We start from the raw sequence: 21,924 nt of genomic DNA, 5'->3' as shown, positions 1-21,924 counted from the left end.
CTAGCGCTGCTCAGCTCTCCTTAGGCCAGACTCCCAGTTCTCTTCCTGTCCAACCCCCAAGGTCATTCCTGCCTCCCTACTTTTGCCCACTCCTTTCCTCTTTGCCAATCCAAGTGCTGTACTTTATTCAACATACAAAATAAGTCCAATTATTTTTCTGTGAGCCCTCCTTGATATTGAATATATAATGCTCTCAATTCCCATGGCACAACTTCACACTTGGTGACATCATTATCTAATTTTTGTTCACAAGTAGATTCAGCATGTACATTGCTCCTGCCTCTAGATCATGGGGTCTTTGAACATAGGCGATGTGTTCTCTTGGTGTGTTTCTTCCACAGCACCCAGCAAAGGTCTGAGGACATAATAGATATTTGTTAGCTTGAGCCCTGCCCCATCCAAGACAGGGCAGGGTGCGGCAGAATGCTCTTGGTGTCCGAGACTGCCTGGTGACAAATGAGAAGCAGGCTCTAACTATTCTGGAAGCAACTGGGCCCACCGGGCAACCTATACCTTTTATTGTTAACCTTTGGAAAATAGGGAAGAGCAACCTATCTCAGCATCCAAGGCACACATCTAGGGAACCCAGGAAGTACTGATTGAGTCCATATCTCCTTTCAAGACTTCTCTATCCCTCCATCTGCGTTGGCTCTCTAGAAAAACATATCTGGCCCATGTCCTATCCCCACCAGACGTTTCTGCCCACTGATGATAGTGAGTGAGAGAATTAATTAGTCCTGAAGAAGTGACTCAAACGATGAGCGTGTCAGGAAGCATAGGAAGCTGGTAGGCAGTATGGCTTGGCACAGGTTCATCACTCTAGGAGGGTAGGCTGCCTCTTCCTCTCATCACAATCAGAAATGTCTTCTTGGAGGAAAGCAAGACAAAAACTCATTGATAATCTATACAAATTTTATTTTGATATCAATTTGTATGGAAACAAGCAGGTGTCAGCGTTATGCAGGCACGAAAACAAGAGAAAGAAAAAACTCCAGTGATAATTTATCTTGTATTTACACCATTTGGTTTCAACAAGGACAGGAAGCTTTACTGTTAGCTTCCTGTGGGAACTCCAGTTTCTGCACCTTCCCCTGCTGCCTCTCAGTGTCACGATACAACAGGGATTTCTGGGCCTTCAATCGGCAAGCCAGGCACATGAAAATTGACTCCACGTTCTGGCTCTCTTTGGGGTCCTTGGCTGATGTTTCAAACAAGAGCATGTTGTGGGCATCAGCAAATTTCAGGGCTAAGTTGGAGGGCACCTGGATCTGTTCCCTCAAGTCACACTTGTTGCCCACAAGCACTTTTGGGACTAGTGGGGGCACAGCATGCCCATTGCATTCTTGGATCCACATTTTGAGGTTGGTGAAGGATGTCATCTTGGTGACGTCATAGACAAAGACCACAGCATGCACATTGCGGTAGTAATGCTCGACCATGCTTTTGCGGAAACGTTCCTGACCTGCTGTGTCCCACACCTGAACCTGGAAGAGATAAAAACCCATATGTGGAGTCAGAAAAGGAAACATGAATAGATAGGAGAAAACATGGTTCTATAGCATTATAAAAGTGAAGTTACACTGGCCGGGTGCAGTGGCTCACGCCTATAATCCTAGCACTCTGGGAGGCCAAGGCAGGAGGATTGCTTGGGCCAGGAGTTCAAGACCAGTCTGAGCAAGAGTGAGACCTCGTCTCTACTAAAAATACAAAAATTAGTCTCTACTAAAATAGAAAAATTAGCCGGGCATTGTGGCACGTGCCTGTAGTCCCAGCTACTCGGAAGGCTGAGGCAGGAGGATCCTGCCTCAGGAATTTGAGGTTGCTGTGAGCTATGATGACACCACTGCACTCTATCCACGGCGACAGAGTGAGACTCTGTCTCAAAAAAAAAAAAAAAATGAGGTTACAAGCCCTGACACAGGAAGTGGTTTTTTTGACAGATTAGCAGGATAGACTTATCAAAGCCTACAGAGAAGTTTCAGAATTTGTGTTCACTGAAAATCTTGAGGTTTTTAGTTGAAAAACTGGAAATGTAAATTGGTCAACTTTTCTGGAGGGCAATTTGGCAATATTATCAAGAACTTTAAAAATGTTTACAACTCTTAGAGCCTGTAGTCCCACTTCCAGAAATCTATACAAAAGAAATAGCAGAGGCTGGGTGCAGTGGCTCACACCTGTAATCCTAGTACTTTGGGAGGCTGAGGTGGGAGGATCACTTGACACCAGGAGTTCGAGTTCAAGAAAAGAAACAGCAGGGATGTGGTCAAAATTCTGTACAAAGATCTTAATCACAATATTATTTAGACTTTTTATAAAATGGGAAACAACCTAAACACTCCTCAGAAGAGGAATAGCTAAGGTGCATAGACAATGGGCTATTATTGCAGCCATTAAAAATAATGTTTGACTAAATGATAAAGGAAAACTAAATGATAAGGAAGACTAAATGATAAAGGAAATGCTTACAAAATACGTGTAGGTGAAAAAAGCAGGATACAAAATTTTTCATATGCTATGGTCCCAATTTTTTAAAAGCACTAAACATAGACATATGCAAAGACTGGAAGTGTATATATCAGAACATTAATGGTTATTTATGTGCAATGGGACTATAGGTGATATTTATTTTCTTCTTTTTTTTGCACTTTCTAACTTTTCTGCTAAAAGCATGCATTACTTTGTTTTGGGTTGGGGTTTTTTTTTGCATTATTTTTTTTTTTTTTGCATTACTTTTTTTTTTGAGACAGAGTCTCACTCTGTCACCCGGGCTAGAGTGCCGTGGCATCAGCCTAGCTCACAGCAACCTCCAACTCCTGGGATCAAGCAATCCTCCTGCCTCAGCCTCCCAAGTAGCTGGGACTACAGGCATGCGCCACCATGCCTGGCTAATTTTTTCTATATATTTTTAGTTGTCCAGCTAATTTCTTTCCATTTTTAATAGAGACGGGGTCTCGCTCTTGCTCAGGCTGGTCTTGAACTCCTGAGCTCAAACGATCCTCCCGCCTTGGCCTACTAGAGTGCTAGGTGTGCAGGCATGAGCCACCACTCCGGGCCTGCATTACTTTTTAAAGAAAATAAAGTTAGTGTTAAAATCTCACCTTCTAGCTCAATTTATTTTTAAGTTCACTTTTTTGTTATGTAGAAGGTCATTTAACTCACTGGATTTTTCTTCTGCGTCTCAGCTTTTGGGATAAAGGCCAAATTTTGAAGAAAAACTGCTGATATCAGTAACATATGCAAAGATACAACTCCCAGGGGATACTCTGGAGTCAACACACATCCAGCCTAATCTATTACCGTTTATACAGCCAATGCCTTCGACAAGGGAAATTCATGCTCAGAACGAAGGTCCCAAGGCCCTATACAATTCTCGGTTATCAAAGAAAATTTGATTATGGCCACTAATTGACTACTACGGCTCTTAAAACGGAGTATAGCCTTTATTTGGAGTTAGCAGTCAGTAAGTATAATCTAGTAAATATAATTGAATCTCTCAGCTGAGTGAAGATCTTACAGGGCCCCAGAGTCATCATTCTAAACATTAGTTTTCATTGTCCAGCCTCTCCTGCATCTCCTCTATCGACATGGCCTTTAAGTTCCTTTGGCACGACCTTTGGATTTGCCCCTTCTTCTATTTCAGTGTTCATGTCCCTCAGCCAGACCCTCCTTTCCTCACTCCTGGACTACAGCAAAGTCTTTTGGATTCAGTGCCTCCTGAATACTGCTCTCAAACTGGCCTTCCTAAATCCTTGCTTGTATCCTCGTGTCATTCTCCTCTTCAGAAAATTACTATAGCCCTCTACTGCACGGGGCATCAAATGGAAAATTTTCTGCCTGCCATAATTTGACCCCTCCCAACCTGGTTTCAGACTACTCAGCTCCACCTCGCTTGCTCCCTCCTGTGCACATCTGGTCCTGCTGGTCCACCCTTCCCCATCGAATTGGCTGCCCCCTCATTGCCCTGCACCCATTCTTCAAGGTTTGGCTTATACTTCCACCTTCTTCCTCAAACCTTCTCCAACTTCTCTTCAATCGTCTTTTCTTAGGAATTTCTAGTACACTTTGAGTCTGTATCATACCACTTAGAATATATTTATGTGTTTTCTAATTGTTTCATCAGTGCTCCTGGTGTCCGTCCAGCTAAACGGTAAGCAGTCTTTGATTGTCATCATCATCGTCATTAACAGCATTATCAAAAGGCAGGATTGGACTGAGCCACCAAAACTACAAGCAGCCTGGCATCCTAGGCATCTGCTAAGGCGATTTCAGAGAGAACGTCTGACTCTGGTTGCACAGAAAAACATAAGTCCTTGAAGGCTGATTTGCTTATGCAAGCAGAGACATAACACATTTTCATTTCTTCCACATCTCTGTTGTTCTGAACAGGAAGAGGGGGAGAACAGGCCAGGAGAGGGATGGAGGTCGGTGAGAAGAGAGCAGGTATAGGCCGAGAATATCATCACCACTTGGCACATGATCCCCGCTCCCACCACGGCCCGCCCCACCTCCCAGTCTTAACTCTTGCCTCTTGCCTCTGAGTAAGGCTGAATCCCTACCAGCCCTCAGGCATGTGGCAGATGCTTTAACACCATGAGCTCAGGACTCTAAAAATACCTGCCACTAGCAGGAACACGGGTGGGAGTGTGTGAGGTGTTTGAGGCTGAGTAAGGTTGGCCGTTTGGTTTTTCTTTGGCTTCATAATCCTGTACACCACCCAAGTTGCCGGAACTGTGGGGAGGGCCCTCTCTGCTGGAACCTCCTCTGCCTTCCCAACGTGATCCGAAGCCTCAAAGCTTTTATTTGGAGGCTCAGAATTTAAACTGTAGGCAATGCTCCCATTCCAGCTCTTTATAAACCCCACCCTGAGTTCTTTGCAGCCCTGTGTTGAGAGGGGAGCCAGGAAGCAGGCTGCTCACAGCAGAAAATAGAAGACCCAGTGGTGTGGCCTCAGAGCCATCAGAAAGGAATAGCATAGCAGTCAGGCTCACTGGACACATGAAACGATCTCATTTTATTTGAGGGTTCGGTGTTCCTGTTCTTCTCAGCATCCTCATAAACACCCAGCCCTTGCTCCCGCAAGGCAGTGAAAGCATCTCCTTTTGCAGCCGGCTCTTCTTTCACCCTTTCCTCCCTTGCCGTGGGCACTGCAGCCGTACAGCAGACAAGGGTGCTGACTGCCCCTTGGTCACATACACACTCCTCTGATCCTCTTTTCTCTCAGAGGGCCAGCAGGATATAGTGGAGTCAAACCAACTTGGGTGCAAATCTCAGCCTAACTCATGTCCTAGTTAGGTGTCCTTGGGTAAATTACTTTCTCTATCTTAAGTGTCCTCATCTGGAAAGAGAAGCTAACAAGAGCAATCGTGTTAAGGATGCGGTGAGGATTAGCATTCCCTGTAAGTACACACACTCCTTATAACATACACTCTCCTCTCCTCCCAGGCCTGAAACCTGCACCATTAAGTCTAGATGGATAATGACTTGAGTGGGTGCTGTTGGAAAGGCAGCATCCCTGTTCCTCCCCTTAGTAGCTGAGTAAATGACCAGGCAAGTCCTTTAACCTCCCTGAACTGAGCCTCACTTTCCTCATCTCTATAATGGGAATTTGATGTTCCCACAGTTGCCAGGATGATCCAATGAAATCACACATGAGAAAGGGTGTTTGCAAAAAGTCAAGTGCTCTGCAAATATTAGGTGTTGCTGTCATCTCAGAAAGCCCATCAAGCTGTCTCCTGTTAGCACTGTTCCTTAGATCCATTGGTTCTCATCCTGGAAAGCACAGAGAGCTTGGCTTCTCGAAGGTGAGACAGAGCCAAGGCGAGGGCAGTCCTGTGGGGAGGGGGAGGAGAGAGCAATGCCGGCAACATGCCATGGGAGGCTGGGGACAGGCCCATAGTGATGGGGTGCTGAAGGAGGGTGGAGGGAGGACAGTGTGGGGAGCTGCCAAAGATACATCTAGCCCTTTGAACCATTTTTCTGGGGCTATCCCTGCCTGAGCGAGCTTCAGCAAGGCCCCAACCCCTGCACGTGCTCTTAGCTGACATGGGTCTTTCTATTCCCTAGGGAACATATCTGGCATCTTTCTATAGATGAGGCATGAATGTCCTTTTGTTGGAGGCTGATGGGGGAGGGTAGAAGTGCAAAAAGGGAGACAAATACATCTGCAACCTTTGGAGCATGCCTGAGTGGATGATGGGAAAAGTTTAAAAGAAATCTGTTTTCAACTAGCTGGACCGTCCCATCTGCAACTAAGATCCATACACAAAGCTGACACAGAGAATGGCAAAGGAGGACAGAGACAAAGAGAAACTCAACACATAGAAAGAGAGGCAGCAAAGGAGACAGAGAAACACACACTGATGGATAATTAACCATTAAGCTAACTGGCAGAAAATGGAAGCTCAGAAGCCCTACGGAAGACATGATGTCATTCTGACTGCGGGCAGCTTCTGAGGAACACTTAGCTCAGCTTCCATCCACTCGATAATGTAACACAGGAAGGTGTTTTATCACAGTGATGAGCAGAGGAACAGAAATCCACAGTCCTGAGCCGCACCTGCCCACAGGCACGGCTGACCTGCGGTTTGTCTGGTCCTGAGGGCTGAGGCAGAGGGAGTACCCAGCCTGTGGGAGGAACCAAACTAGACAGGAGGGCAGCTTCCGTGAGAATTTACAAAGAATGGTTCAAAATTTAGTTTCTGAGCCTACCCTCTACTACCTACTCCGCTCCAACACACACACCCCTACTCGACATTTTCCAATGCTTTTAGACTGAGACAGACTCAATAGATTGAGCTAAATCTGTAGGTGACAGACACGTAATGGTCATTAAGGGAAACTCCACCCATCCTTTGGGGGTTGGGGGATGCCTCCACCCTTCCTAGGCTGATGTCAGGAAAGACTGTCAGCTTTCCCATATATGTCACTCTGTGTCCGTATCACAGGTAACCTCATGGGTTGGATGAACCATGGAGCTAGCCTGGAGTAGAGATTTATGTGCTCTTTTAAGCCAGAAAGCATAATGCATGAAAGAGCACCAGAAAGGGAGTTAGGAGACCTGAGTTCTAGGCCTGGACCTGTGTGATCTTGGGTAAGTCACTTTCCCTCTCTGAGCCTCAGTTTTCTATCTGTAAAAGAAGGATGTTGGATTAGAGAATCTCTAAGATCTCTTCTATCTCTGAACATTCTCTGATTCTCACAGCCAAGATGAGACAGACAAGGTGCAAAAAGTGAAACCCAGGTGGTTTCAAGTGTGTTCTAGATGCAGTTGAAGGAGACATCTTAAAGGCTCCTGGGTCCTCACGCTATAACCCTGTGTCCCCTGGCCTACAAGACTGGCTGCCTGGCATTCTACCCCCCTCTGTGCACTCAACCCAGTCCAGGGGGCTGTCTGTTGCCCCCTCGGGTGGAGTGCAATGGTAAAGGTCATGGGCTCTGAATCTAAGTTGGAATCCTGACCCTGTCACAAGGAAGGCAGAATAATGAGGTGGGGAAATGCTTGGGCTCAAGGGTCAAAGACCAAAGCTTGGATCCATGTGCCATTGGGCAAGTTATTTCATCTCTCTCAACCTCAGTCTCCTTATCTATAAAATGAGAATGGTAACAGTACTGATTTCATAGGGCTGATGTGAGGGTCAAATAAGGTAACACATGTAAAGTGTCCTACCCGGGCTCTTTGTTTATTAAATAAATAGTAATAGAAGTTGCTGTTATTATTGCCTACTCATTGGAGGCTTTTCTTGATGTTCATATTAACCAAGAAACATTGGATTGTAAATATTGTGATGGGGTGAGGGTGGGGGACATAGTGGTTGGAGACACCAAATGGGGCCTCAATCCCCTGGGGTGGCCCTGATAATTAAGAGTGTGGCCCCAACTATACCAAATAGCCGTCACCCAGCACAGGTTAATGTGTATGCCACCTTAGGACACAGGAGGAAGCCCAGAAGAGGCCACACCCTACTCTTGGACTGAGAAGAGCAGACTGAGACCTCTCTACCACTCTCCTGTGAGAGCTGCTATTTTATTGCCCAACAACCTTCTATTGCTGGCTGTGGTCTAGGGCTACCTCAGCCTGTCACACTGGATTTTTCTTTCTCTCCCAAAGGGGGGAGCCCTTGGCAGTCACCTCCTAGCATGGCTTTGGCACTTGTTCCTTGAGAAACTCCAGGCCAGCCCGAGTATGGGGCCAAATCTCCTGTGTAGATCACGTGCTAGCTGCCAGGCTCTGCCACCTTCCCATGGACATGCCGGTCTCTTGCCTGTCAGTTCTGGCCCTGAGGTTGCAGCAGCTTTACAAGAGGCAAGGTCACCATCTCCCCACTCCCACGTTCCACTCTGAGTTCCTTCAGAATCTGCCCTCAGAGGGCCCCTCCATGAGCAGTGTCACAAGGCTTTGTCCTCTTGAAAATATCATCTTCCCAAAAAAGCCTTTATTAAGCACTTATCTGCACGTGGTGTTGTGCTGAGTTCTGTTTCTAGTGAGTCACACTGTCACAGGCTCTGTCCTCTGGGAAAAAGTCTGGAATCTTTGGCAGAGACTGTAAAACCCAGTTTGGCTAAGTACAGAGGTGTTAGAAGGGAAGGAAAGGTTTACAAATTCTCCCAAGGCCATTGGGTGGCGACTCTTCCCCTCATTTTCACCTCCCATTCCTTACTTTCTAGCTTCCTATTCTCTCCCCTCACTCTTCTTCCCCCTCCTCCTGTAGACTCCCCAGCGCTTCCTTTTTCCTCCATCTGAATTTCAGATGGATTTATTTCCTCCCTTTTAAATCCAAGGAACTCTTTCACTCACTGTACCACTTGATTTTAAACAAATGATAGCATAAAACTTTAAGGTTTTTGAGGGTTTATGAACTCATCCATAAATATATTTCTACTTTGGCTAAAAAAGGCATATTTTAGAAATTCCGGAATCTTACAGCCTTACATTAAAGAAGCTAGATACACTAGAGGAAGTCTTAACCAAGCAAATGTCAACATAAGAACCCTAGGAGAGGACAGCAACAGAGACCTACTTTATTTAACTTTAAAGGGAAATGTACCATTTCTGCAAGGGGCCAAAAAGATCACAATTTCAAAGTGATCCTCTATCTTCCTGACCCTGGGGCTCTCCCTTATCAGTACTGAGCTGTCTGTCTTCCTGACATCTAGTGCCTTGGCCCAGTTTCTGAAGCCATTTTAAAACACGTTCATTTTCATAATCAAGCAGTCAGGAGTCTTGCACAGTTTGGAGTGTTTCATCAATCTCCCCAGTTACTCAGCCCTTCTCTGCATATCACTCAGAAGAGGGGCCTTGTGGTCACTTTTGCTGTTTGACCAACAAGAGGGAGGTTTACCTTCACCCTGACTCTGTCTAGGGTCCAACCATAGGCTCAGGAAAAGGCCAACCGTGAGTCTAGAAGAGCTGGACTTCACTGTACCCAGTGCCTTTATTATACGTGCTTTTCTCCCCATAATCCTGCCCCCTTCTGCTCCCCTGACACTTGAAGTTGCCCTTGCCACGTCCTCCCTCCCACCATTCCCTGCAAATTGACATATTCCTGTCCTATCGAGTTTCTGCCTTTTGTGAACTAAAGGTGAGCACAAATGGTCACATAACAATATTTGTAGTTAACCTATTTTATAAACTAATGGGGGAGGGGAGGACCAAGGCATTTCCCTGGGCCCTCAGTTAAGCTGCTCTGCATTTTTTGCAAAGGCCTCCTGAAGACAATACCAGCAGAATGAGTAATGGGCAGTTCATTCATTAGGTACCCTAGACAAGTAAAAAGATATCATTTGAGGGGGCCTGTTCCAAAACAACAAGTTTTGTCTATTATGAAGGACCAGCAGGTGACCCTGTCTCAATTTCTTTAGAAGGGCTCATGGCTTTGTGCCAGAACCACCCCACTCCACCCCCATCCCAACTCAGCCCTTAACTATAAACTGCAATTTAAAATAAAACAGATTTCATTTTCCATGGATTTCCATCCTTTCCTCCCGTCTAATGCCTTTGGCTTAGCCAAAGTGGGTTTTTGCAGCCTATTGGCACCCAAGAGGTAGAAGAGAGACCTCAAGATGTGTAAAGTGCTTTGGGATCCATCCCACAGACTAGGACTGAGAGATGCCTCATGCCTCCCTCTGCCCACAGGTGCCGCTGCTTCGCTGGGGGTGGGGGGGGGGTGTCAGGGATGGGATCAAACATGCTTTCCCTGGCAGAAGCTGTCAGGCAGGGGCAAAGGGTAAGAATGCAACCACTCCCTCCTGCCCTAAAAATTGGTTGAAGTGGGGATGTGGTGACTGGGAGAGGCAAAACGGGGTGAGGAGGTGCCCAGGGTCTTGGGCTCAGCAAGAGGAGACCAGCCACGAGCTGGAGGATTACAACCATTAGAGCTGTGCCTCAGGCGAGGCCCCCTCCCAGGTCCCTCCCTTCCCGGACCTGACCATCTGGATTACCTTGATCTTCTCGCCCTCGATTTCCACGGTCTTCTCCCTGAAGTCCACGCCGATGGTGGCTTCAGTCTTGTCCGGGAAGGTACCCCCGCAGAAGCGGAAGGTCAGGCAGGTCTTGCCCACGTTGGAGTCCCCAATCACGATGATTTTGAAGATGCGAATCTGCACATACTGGTCCAGCGACGGGTCGAGCTCCAGGGACGCCAGGCCAGCGGCTGAGGCGGGCTGCAGGCTCCCATGGCCCAGGATGGGCTGCGCCATCTCCCCGGGACCGGACCGGGGCCCCAACCCCCCTCAAGGGCTCCACACAAAGAAAACGGCCACGGTTGTGCGCTCGAGGCGAGCGAGCTTTGTGCGTGTGTGTGCGTGCCTGTCTGTGAGTGTGTCCGCCCGCGTGTGCGTGCGCCCGCAGCGTGTGCGCGCGCGCGTGGAGGGGGTGCCTCTCACCCGGGCCCCCTCCTCCTCCTCCAGCGCACCCTCCTTGCAGCTCCGAAGCACCGACACAAAAGCCAGGGAGAGGAGAAGAGATGGAGGAGATGGGCAAGCCGCAAGCCTCGTTCTGCCTATGTGTGCCCTCGGACCGGACGCTCCTCAAGCCGCCGTCGCGCCTTTGCCTAGACCCTGCCCTGCCTGGACCCCAGGGACAGACCGCAGGGGAAAGGGAGGGGGTGAGTTGAGCGGCACACACCACCCTGGGATAGCCTCTTTCTCCTTGCCCCCATTTATGTTATAGGTTTCCGGCTCCCCACCCCCGCTTGCTCGGAGCGCACAGGGGTCAGCGGCTAGGGAGTATAGCTGGGGAGGACAAAGACCGCTGCACCCTAAAGCATCACTGGAGCACTTCAGCCTGGGAGCAACATAACTCGGCGAGGGTGGGGTGGGGGGCGAAGATACCTCTCTTTTTCCTTGGGAGCAGTGGGCAGCTGAGCCGCGCCTCCGCAGCTCCCCCGCTCTGGTCCCCTCCTCCCCGACCCTTGGGATAAAGGGATGCTCTGTCTTACTGAGTAAGCAGGTGCACTCGCGGGCCCAGGCAGCCGGGGAGAGTACTGCCAAGACACGCAGCGGATTGCGGGGCACTGGGCATCTGAGAGCAGGGAGCTAGGGGGCGCGAGTGTGCGTGTGTAGGGGGGTGTTAGTTACTGTTTCTGTCACAGACTTGCCAGATGTAGGGGGGCGCGTACCAGGCGCCAACCTCCCCTCATCACACCACGAGCACCCATCCTCTGAATGTTCAGGAGAGAGGCTCCCATTGGCTGCCGCAGTCGGTTGTGTTTGGCTGGCCAATGGGGAAGGCCCGCTGCGGGAGAGGGTAAGAGAAGGGGGGAAGCTAGTGGTGGCAGCTCCAGCAAAAGGGGACTTTGTTTCTGGGGCTAATCATTACAGGCCCAGGTGGAGGGATCTTGGGACATGGCATAAACCCCACGGTGCCTTGCATTCCCGAGCCGTCCATATAACCATAAGTCCTTCCAAAATGGTGGGGTTTCAAAGGGAATTGGGAATTCCTAGGAGGGTTCGCCCCCCTGCAACTGACTGTAGAACAAAGTGGTTGGGTCTAATTTGCCAGAAGCCTAGATTATGCTTGGAAGATGATAAATGAACACAACTTCCTTACGGTATTAGGGGGCAGCTTCCCAAAGCTTACTAATCATCACACATCTTGGTCAAGGCCACTATACCCTTCCCAAAAGTGATTTGCAGGGTCAGAATTTGTTTGTTTGAAGTCAACTTTACTGAGGTAAAATTTACATACAACAAAGTGCACCCATTTTGTTTGTTTTTAAGACTGTACCCCTCCCTCTACATATTTCACAGGCTAAGATAACTTTGACATATGCCAATAGCAGTGACACATGAATTATTGCTAATGTCATTAACATCAGATTAAAGCAGCACAGGTTAGCTGCCACTTTATGTATGTGAGGCTGAGCTTCAGGAAGAGAAAAAACGTGACTAAATCCACTCCCACTAAGAGGAAAACAATTCAGTTCATCAGCCATATATCTGAAAGCAAATTGGAATGTGATTATTTAACCAAGTCCAAGTTACTCAAAACGGGGTCTTCTAGTTAATGTTATTAGTTGAGTTAGCAGATATATTTATAGCTAACCCTTTTATCATACATATGGGTCACCCATTTCTAAAACCCTAGATTATACCAATTTAACATTAAAACCATCAAGATAAGGATTTAATCTTAGTTGGCTAATCCAAGGTCATCATTATGAATGCCAATTATCATTGTACCACATATCAATCGTCATTGTACAGTATTTTGGTTCTTAATTGTTTAATGTCTAGATAATAGTTTGCTAGATCATTCCTCTGTATTTGAAGCTAATGCCTCTGGTGATATTTACAGAATAGCTGTAAAAAAGTGTGTGGGGGGGGGCACTACTAATTAGGCACATCCTGTACATAAGGTGGAAAGAGGCTTTGCCAACTCACAGCTATAATTAATGCCAACTTCCAAAGAGATATTAAAAAAATCAACATTAGATCCACATAAGATTATTTAGATGTATCCTTCTGGCAAAAACTTGTCACTGAGTCTACCTTTGTAAGGAAGAAACTTTAATATCTGGTAATGTGGTATCTCAAAATGAGTTCCTTGCCCTAACAAAAAGTGTATGTTACCTCTGTGGGGTGAGGTTCTGGGGGCACTTCACTTACATTTTTGGAATTAGTTCAATGAGTATATATTGCTTTTGCAAAAAAAAGATGAAATATAATTTTTAATTAAAATAACAGGAAACTACCTCATTGCACCTATTGCAAAAAAACTAAATGTACTGTACAATGCCTTTTTGTTAACTGTGCATTATTAAATGATTGTCTTTTGAATGTATGCAGTTGTTTTCATAGATACCTGATTATCATGATTTTGGCAATTTTCCAAAGTTTCTTTCACCAACAGATACGATGAACTTTGTATTTAATCAGTCCATGTTAATTATTAGTTTTTATAAATCTCAATAACATCAATGTCTATAAGGCCTTTAAAATATTAAGGAAATATAAATAATTTTTACCTTGCTCTGAAATTGATATTTTCAATATTTATCCCTCAAAGCAGCTCTAGGTAAAATGTCACCCATTGCCTGCATTTCTTAACACTAATGTACTCTGCTTAATGGGTAAGGGAACCCTGGATCATTTTCACCCAATAAAGACTACCTCATGGATTAAACCTCCTAAAACAATGCCTTTGTAATCTCATTTCCTATCCCTGTTCCACTAAGAAAAAAAGTAACTTCATCACTTATAAGGTTAGGGCCAAACGCTTTTGCCAATTCAAATCTGGCCCAATCATACTTACCTGTCCTTATCCCTACTTCCAAGTATGTACTTACTCTCTGGTCATTGTCCCCTGAAAATGTGCTGGCTTTTGTTTTTTAATACCTTTTAATTTAACAAACAGCATGGTGCTTCCTCTAAGACACTCTACAAATATTAGCTCATTTAGTTTTCCTAATACTCCTGTGAGATTGGTAGAAAAGGAGAATGAAGCACAGTTGAGTGACTTGCCCAAATGGCAGAGCCAGGATTCAACCTGGGTCTGTCTGGATCCAAGGTCAACATGCTTAACCATTAAAAATGTTACCTTTTGTCCCAATGTATTAACCATCTGAAATATCGTTCCTTCTCCTCCACTATTTGAATTTTACTACTCATCCTTCAAGACATGGCTCAAATAACACGTCTTGCAAAAAGTTCTTCCTTAGGGATTCCATCCCACACTCCTCTCTTGCTCTGGGACTACATCAGATATTATTTATTATTTAAATGACCAGTATGTCATCTCCCCAACTAGACAGTGACCACTTCCTATGCAGATGCTCCTCAATTTACCATAAGTCTACGTCCCGATAAACCTATTGTAAGTCCAAATATCTTAAGTTGGAAATGCATTTAATGCCCCACAAACTCGTCGTAAATTCAAAAAAAAACATAAGCTGAACCACTTTAAGTCCAGATGCTCCTAGGCTTACAAGAGGTTACGTCCTGATAAACCCATCACATAGTCGAAAAATCAAAATTCGAACCATCGTGAGTCATAAGTCGGGGACCGTCTGTACTTTTCATACCCACCAGAGCCCCTTTCATGGTACAGTCCAAGCGGCAAATGCTCAATAGTACTTGTTAAATGAATATGTAACCCAAATCCTTGGAAAAGGCGCGTTATGTTCTGCACACAGCCAAAACATTATTTCTAATTTAGCTTACATTTGGCAGAGTCAAAACGCCTATTTACACTCAGCCCGTCACCCTAATCCTCCCACAAGTTTGAAAGTCCAGTTTAGGACTTCTCTCACGCTGTCTGTGAAGCACGAACTCTTTTTGCCAGCACCTTGCTCTCAAGCACCGAAGCCATAATAACAGGAGACTATCCACTGCACCTGGTACAGCTGCTAGGACACAGAATTGCACAATATAAAAGTAATAGGGGAAAAGAGCACGGAATGATTAGCTGTCCCGGAAACAGGGGTTAGGTGGGCAAGTGCCAGCAAGTAGTAAAAGATGGAAGTACATGCCGGGTCTGGGAAGCCAGGTTCCCGGACTCGGACCCACGGAAAGACTGGAAATGGACCTTAGCAAGAGAATCCGGAAGGCTTAAGTACCTAGTAACTAGTGGCCTAAAAACAAAGGACAGAGTGCGGTGCTGTAGCCACGCTTTGTAAGGTGCTGTTAGCACTTCCCATCACCGACACAGCGTCAGCACCAGCCATAACCGCCAGGCAAAGCGACTCCACTGGTCCGTCCCTGGATAGCTTCCCAAACTCGCTCAACCCAACCCATTGCCACCAACTCGCAGAAACTTGCTAACGGGAGCCGGGAATCCCAGCAAGCGTGCGGGCACCTCAGCGCGTGCGCGAACCTTCTCCCTGTGCGGACCAATCGCAATGCAGCACTGAGTGCTACGCCTGCGCAATATGCCTCCGGTCGACGTTCCCCTTCTCCGGCTCCGGCGGGCCGGCTTCACTGTCCAATGCCCACCCGGAGCTGGGAGGAGGAGCCTGCGTAGTGTGCGTGTAAAGGGAGGGGGGAGCGGGCTGGGGCCCACGGTGTTTGACCCGTCGGTCGGTGAGTAAGACGAAAAGGAAGGAGGAGGTCCACAGTAGCGGTTGCCGAAATGTTCCGGTGTGGAGGCCTTGCGGCGGGTGCTTTGAAGCAGAAGCTGGTGCCCTTGGTGCGGACCGTGTGCGTCCGAAGCCCGAGGCAGAGGAACCGGCTCCCAGGTGACTGACCCATCCCGGACACCCCCCACCTCAGTGTCCCAGGGCCTGGGCGCTTTAGGCTCCCTGTGACTTGCAGCCCTCTCCCACCCTGTCATAAAACTTAACACACTCAGTCGCGTGAATTTCAAATTGGCGGGACCGAAACCCTGAGTTTTGCAAGCAGAGGAGTCGGCGCAGCCGTGCTGACCTGACCTTCAAGAGATTTGAACCCAGTAGTCGGCTTGAGGCCTTTTCCTGGGTGGGTTTGCTGTTCAGGGATGACAGAACAACTGGCCATCTCGTATTGTCCATTGCCGCCTCCCCGTGACCCCCACCCCACCTTTTTAGAACAATGAGGTCAAGTAGACTTTGTCATTTACCGATTGTGAGACTTTAAACAGGACATTTAAACCCTACGCCTAAGTTTCTTGTGTAAATGAGGGCATTACCTGCTCTACCTTCCAAACCCCAGATGAGATACATAGATTTAAATGTCCTATGAAACAGACACGGTGCGGTGCAAGTAAGGAGTCAGTCGTTTGTGCATCAGACACCAAAAGAATTGGCCCAGAATTTATTTGAGATGCTTGGTCAGTGTAATTCTTGGTAGTCTTTAATGCTTCAAAGAAACAGCTTGCAGAACACATTGTATTTTTCCACCATGAAATTGTTTAATCAAATTTTAGAGCTGGAGGGGATTTTGTGGTAAAGTTCAACCCACTCGTTTTATAGATAATAAATTGAGGCACAGAGAGGGTAAATTACTTGCCAACGGTCACATAATTAATTAATAGGTAGAGCTAAGGATAGTTCACTAGTCTCTAGGTCCCTATCCCCTTGCTACAACTCCACACTGCTTCCTAAAGCTTGACTTCATAAAAGAATGAATCCACCTCCCTTCCCAGTAATTAGTCCATTGTGTTCCAGATATCTATGAATTTATACGAACATGGTTTCAGCCTGCTTATTTTCAACCTGCACAACTTCATGGGGATAATGAATGATCCACTTGTAGGAGGTACATTAAAAAAAACAATCTTTGAATGTCCACCCCCAGGACATTTGCCTTTGCAATGTCAGAAGTTATTTTTGAGGCCTTCGCAATACAGAAACACCTTCTGGGTGCTTTAAAAATAAAAAGTGGAAAATATTACCCTTGGATTGTTAGGGTCTTTGCAAATGTGCATTTGAACAGTTTTTCTAGTTGCTGTGAATCAAGAAAATGTTTCCTGATGGGTTTATCTGAGTTATGTCCTAGGACATATTGCTCTTGGAACTGAAAAAACTTCGCCTTAGCTTTTAAACTAATGCCCCATCAATGGATGTCATCTGCGTGGGTTTTGTGCATTGAAATGATGGTGCTCTATGCAAGTTGCAGAGAAATTTACACAGAAATTCAGATAACCTGAAGATTTTCATCCACACTGGCCTTTCAAACTTTGTGTACTTATTTTGCTTAAGACTCAGCTTTTACCAGTATTCTTGAGTCTGAGCAAAAGTTCTCATCAATTAAATATACATTTGCAAAGTTAAATTGATTTATTAGACATTTGAAGGTGGTTGGTGACATTAGAACTACTGAAAAGTACAGACTCAAATGGTTTTTTCCATTGCATGGCTTTGTTTGAAGGCAGTCTACTGTACAATATATTCTGACTTCCTGACATATCCATCCATCTCTTTTTACACATTTATTCTTTGTCCTTTGGCCATGCACCAGCATATGACTTCACCTCCCTTTAAAAATGGGTGAGGGTAGGGTTATAATTTCAAAAAGAAATTATGATACTCTCATTTTAGGAATTAACTCTTTTGTGGCTTGATTACTGATTGCTTTTAATCTGATTTCTTTTTCACATAGTAGCATCTACCGTATGTTTTTGCACAAGTGGGGAAGAGGCAATGTTTATTTATATACCATTTCCCTCCCTCCTTACCTTTAAACCCGCCTTGCATCTGTCTCATCCACATCTATCACCATTGTCAGGTTCACTTCCATTATGTGTTGTGTTTTGCCTTAAAACCATAATAGCTACTATTTATTTACTTTATTTGGATGCTCTCCCTCCTTTTAGATATGATTGAGGGTAACTAATAGTCACCACTCTATGTCTGCATTCAGCACTGAGGAGCAAGCAGATGGGTTAGATAATAGATATTTTCTGTTTTATAACATTTTATTTGGTCACCAAACATTGTGCTGCCCATAGGATCAAACTGGTTGCCAGCTCCTTGACCTAAGGTTCAAATGTTTGAACATTTTTCTTTATGTGGACTCCTTCTCTCCTCTTTAAAAAGGAAACTGAACTCCTTGTGGGCAAGGATCCTGGCTTCCTGGACACTGCCAAATGACACTTTTTCTTTGAAGCCTAGAAAATGAATCTTCCCCTACTCTTTCTGCTGAGACAAGGCTTTCCAGAAGAAAATCTTTGGGAAATCCACCTTTTCTGTAACCAATTAATAAGTTAATTTTCTAGACACATTCTAACTTTTTGAAGGAGTTGCTACATGTCTTACCTTTCTTCTAGATCATGTTTCCAAAAATTACTTAGTCATATGAATCAAGTGGAAGACTGACTCCAAACCTACTCCAGGATCTCCAAGAGAGTCCTGGGAATGACAGCGAGCAAGACTCTCTAGGAGAGAGTCCTGGGAATGAGAATAAGAATGAATGAGAATCTGGGAATCTGTATTTTAACAAGCCGCTGATATAATTGATTTGATCAGGCAAGTTTGGTAAATATGGTTTTGGATGAATAGTGACTCTTTCCCTTCTGTTTCATTGACCTAAGGATCAGAAAACCAAACTGAGCAACCTTGAGTTTCTTGTGAATTGTGTCAAGCCCATATTCTCATATTTAGAATAGTAGCAGCCATTCTCTCTTCCTAAACTATATACTACCTGAGGACATGGATTATGTCCCATTTGTTTTTGTGTCCTCAGCGTTTTGTCCAGTCTGTCACACAGTAAACTCTCAGTGACTGAACCCTAATTCAGCACTATAAAGGACTTAATTTTGCAGAACAGAGTTAGATTTGTTAGATTTATTTTTCTGTCATCTAAATCATTTTTGCTTTTGTGCCTTTCATCAGAGTGGTCACACTGTACTATAGTTATTACTACTCTGATTCTCCTGAAATTCCAGCAAGGATTGATACTAAACTAAGGCTGATAAAGTTAAATAGTTGTTGGATTCTTATAAAAAGTCATCTGGTTACAATGGACAAACTAGGCTTGTCTTGTCCTGTGTTTTATCCATGTTGGAAAAATCAGTTTGACACTTAGGAAACAAGTCTCAAGAGCATATAACCTCTTAACCATTTGGGATTCCTAGATGCCTCAATTATGAGGATGTATTTCTGGAAAAGGCCATCTGGGAGTATGGAAAAACAGATTATGAAACCAACAGAAATGAACTTGGTGGTTTAGGTACTATTATAATGCTAGTATGTGGTGTGCGAGGTTACTAATTTATTATTAAGCAACCTGAAATAAATAGGATCTGGCTAAAACTTCTTGGGAAAGAATTCTTTAAAATGTTAAGTCAGCAGGGTGCAGTGGTGAGCGCCTGTAGTCCCAGCTACTCAGGAGGCTGAGGTGGGAGAATAGATTGAGCCCAGCAGTTCAAGGCCAGCCTGGGTAACATTGCAAGACCCTGTCACTAAAAAAAAAAAATAATAATAAAATGTTCAGTCAATATCAGTAGAATTAGGAAGAACTTCTGTTTCCTTCCTTCATTCACTAACTCAACAAATATTTATTGAACAAACTCCTACTATGTGTCAGGCACTGTTGCACACAGCAAATTGGTTGTGTCAGGCACTGTTGCACACAGCAAATCCTAAGTGTGAGGGAGAAACTACACTGTATGTGTAATCTGACTGCAGAAGACCTAAAGCAAGTGAACTGGCTCAATAATGAGAAGTCAAGGAGTAAGTTGGTTTTTCCCACATTAGTAAGACAACTGAAAAGGCATGTTTCAGTCATGATGTAAAATTTTGAAGCCGTGGGGAGAAAGGTATGGAAGTAATTTTATGGGTAAAAGAAAATGGGGAGGATGTAAACATACAATACTTAATATCTTTTACAAAATTAAAGTTACTAGTCACTTTGTAGGTATGTAAAAAGTTGGTTTGTCAATGATAAGGTTGTATTACATTTCTTTTTAAGCAGTCAGTAGTTTAAATATTAACCAATTTCCTTTCTAAAAAATCAACTTACTGATTGCTTCTCAGCCTTTTGGCTAAGCTCGAGTGTGAGGAAGTGCAGTTTCTTCCTCACACTTAGGATTTATGGTATCTGTTCTTATCAGTTTAAAAAATCAATTTACTTTTAAATGTCTTTTTTCTTTTCTTTTTTTTTTTGGCAAATTGAGGCAAAAGCTGCTAAACTTTCCCAAATCTACAATCTTAGTTTTATCAGTTTGTGAAATGCAAGCAAAAACATAATAAACACATCAGTAATACATTAAAACAAATTAATTATGATGTCTATATTTAGGGTCTTCTAGAGAGGTAAACAGAATTTTTTTAAACATTTATTTTTAGTAAATGAACCTGGGGTGGAGGTAGAAGACAAACTAAATTTGTTGAACTAAACTTAACCACGTTGAGCTTTTCCTAACTGGTTTCATTTTCTAAGCTCTGAGAGTTAATCAGTTTCTACTTTTTTTTTTTTTTTTTTTTTTTTGAGACAAAGTCTTGCTCTGTTGCCCGGGCTAGGATGCCATGGCATCAGCCTAGCTCACAGCTCAAATTCCTGGGCTCAAGCGATCCTCCTGCCTCAGCCTCCTGAGTAGCTGGGACTACAGGCGCATACCACCACACCCGGCTAATTTTCTATTTTTAGTTGCACAGCTAATTTTTTCTATTTTTGGTAGAGACGGGGGTCTCGCTCTTGCTCAGGCTGGTCTTTAACTACTGACCTCAAGCGATCCTCCTGTCTCGGAGTCCCAGAGTGCTAGAATTACAGGCGTGAGCCACTGCGCCCGGCCCAGTTTCTACTTTTAATGCTTCATCATTTTTGTGGCCTTCTGAAAATCAAAAGCTTGCCCAAATTGAGATAAGCTTCTCCCTCCTTCAGATTTTTGTTTTCATATTTTGTTTTTATTTCCAAATTTAAACCATTTTATTTCATGTGGTGATAAAGGATTGTAAAACAGGTAGGAAATAAGAAAAATACATTTCCTTTTCTAAGGGTATAGATCCAAAACATTTTTTTTTTTTTTGAGACAGAGTCTTGCTCTGTCACCCAGCTAGAGTGCAGTGGTGTCATCATAGCTCACAGCAACCTCAAACTCCTGAGTTTAGGCAATTCTCCTGCCTCAGCCTCCCTAGTAGCTGGGACTACAGGGGCATGCCACCATGCCTGGCTAATTTTCCTATTTATTGTAGATACAAGGTCTCACTCTTGCTCAGGCTGGTCTCGAAGTCCTGGCCTCAAGTGATCCTCCCGCCTTGGCCTCCCTGAGGGCTAGGATTACACCGGCATCTGGCCCCAAACTCTCTTATCTATAATTCAGAAATCAAAATAGGACCATCAGGTTTTTGCAATTCATTTGCCACTAAAACTTAACCTGAACTGGAAAGAGGCTACTTATAATCTTTTTAACATCTCAGTGTGGTCATACAAATATCAACGTGTTTGACTATGGGTTGCTGCCCTTTACTGTGCTTGGTGTCGCTGTGTGGTATATGCACTATATAATTAAGACTAAACAATCCTGAGTTCTGAAACACTCACGGTTCTAAGGCTTTCAAATAAGAGACTGCAGATCTGCATTGGGCTTGTTTTTACCCCTCTGTGCCCTGACATTGTGAAAGCAAAGTTGAACTCTCCCTATTTCTAATGTCTATAAGTATAGATGGGATGATACTACCAATGCCCATTCTATTTGTCTTTTAAAACCTAGTCAGCACAGCAACATATGTACTAGCCTCTAGACGGAAGGTTATCAAAGTATGGTCCCCCATCATAACAGCAGCAGCAGCAGCATCCTCTAGGAACTTGTTGGAAATGCAAATTCTTGATCCCCATGCCAGTTGTATTGATTCAGAAACTCTGAGGCTGGGGCCTGGCCAGCTATGTATTTACAAGTCCTCCATGGGATTCTGATGTGCTTTTGAGAGTCTGCAAACTATAGCCACAGGCCACACCCAGTCAGCCGCCTCCTGCTTTTGTATGCCCCATGAACTAAGAGTGGTTTTTACATTTTTAAATGGCTGGGAAAAAAATAGACAATTTTGTGACACATGAAAATGAAATAAAATTCAA

At 44.7% G+C, this 21,924-nt stretch overlaps 2 protein-coding genes across 3 annotated transcripts in view; one reads left to right on the top strand and one right to left on the bottom strand.

Annotated features, from left to right (window-relative positions):
• Window positions 1–898: 898 nt before the first annotated feature.
• On the bottom strand, window positions 899–11,063 carry RAB33A (RAB33A, member RAS oncogene family). The gene is made up of 2 exons (XM_012653306.1): window positions 10,438–11,063; window positions 899–1,484 (listed from the first exon to the last, which is right to left on the bottom strand). The coding sequence occupies exons 1-2, from the start codon at window positions 10,693–10,695 to the stop codon at window positions 1,029–1,031; spliced, it is 714 nt and encodes a 237-aa protein (XP_012508760.1). The 5' UTR covers window positions 10,696–11,063; the 3' UTR covers window positions 899–1,028.
• Window positions 11,064–15,334: 4,271 nt separating this feature from the next.
• The window catches only part of AIFM1 (apoptosis-inducing factor, mitochondrion-associated, 1), a 34,241-nt gene continuing 27,651 nt past the window's right edge, over window positions 15,335–21,924 (top strand). The window contains exon 1 of one of the 2 annotated variants that reach the window (XM_012653399.1): window positions 15,335–15,671. In XM_012653399.1, coding sequence (XP_012508853.1) covers window positions 15,566–15,671 — 106 coding nt within the window. In that variant the 5' untranslated portion in view covers window positions 15,335–15,565. The remainder of the gene's footprint in view (window positions 15,672–21,924) is intronic. The other variant, XR_001137849.1, reaches the window with a different exon arrangement.

Source organism: Propithecus coquereli, unplaced genomic scaffold (genome assembly GCF_000956105.1).
Source record: "Propithecus coquereli isolate 6110/MARCELLA unplaced genomic scaffold, Pcoq_1.0 Scaffold42, whole genome shotgun sequence".
Taxonomy (NCBI): domain Eukaryota; kingdom Metazoa; phylum Chordata; class Mammalia; order Primates; family Indriidae; genus Propithecus; species Propithecus coquereli.
The sequence above is the reverse complement of the archived record's forward strand: the minus strand, read 5'-3'. Positions and strand labels throughout refer to the sequence as shown.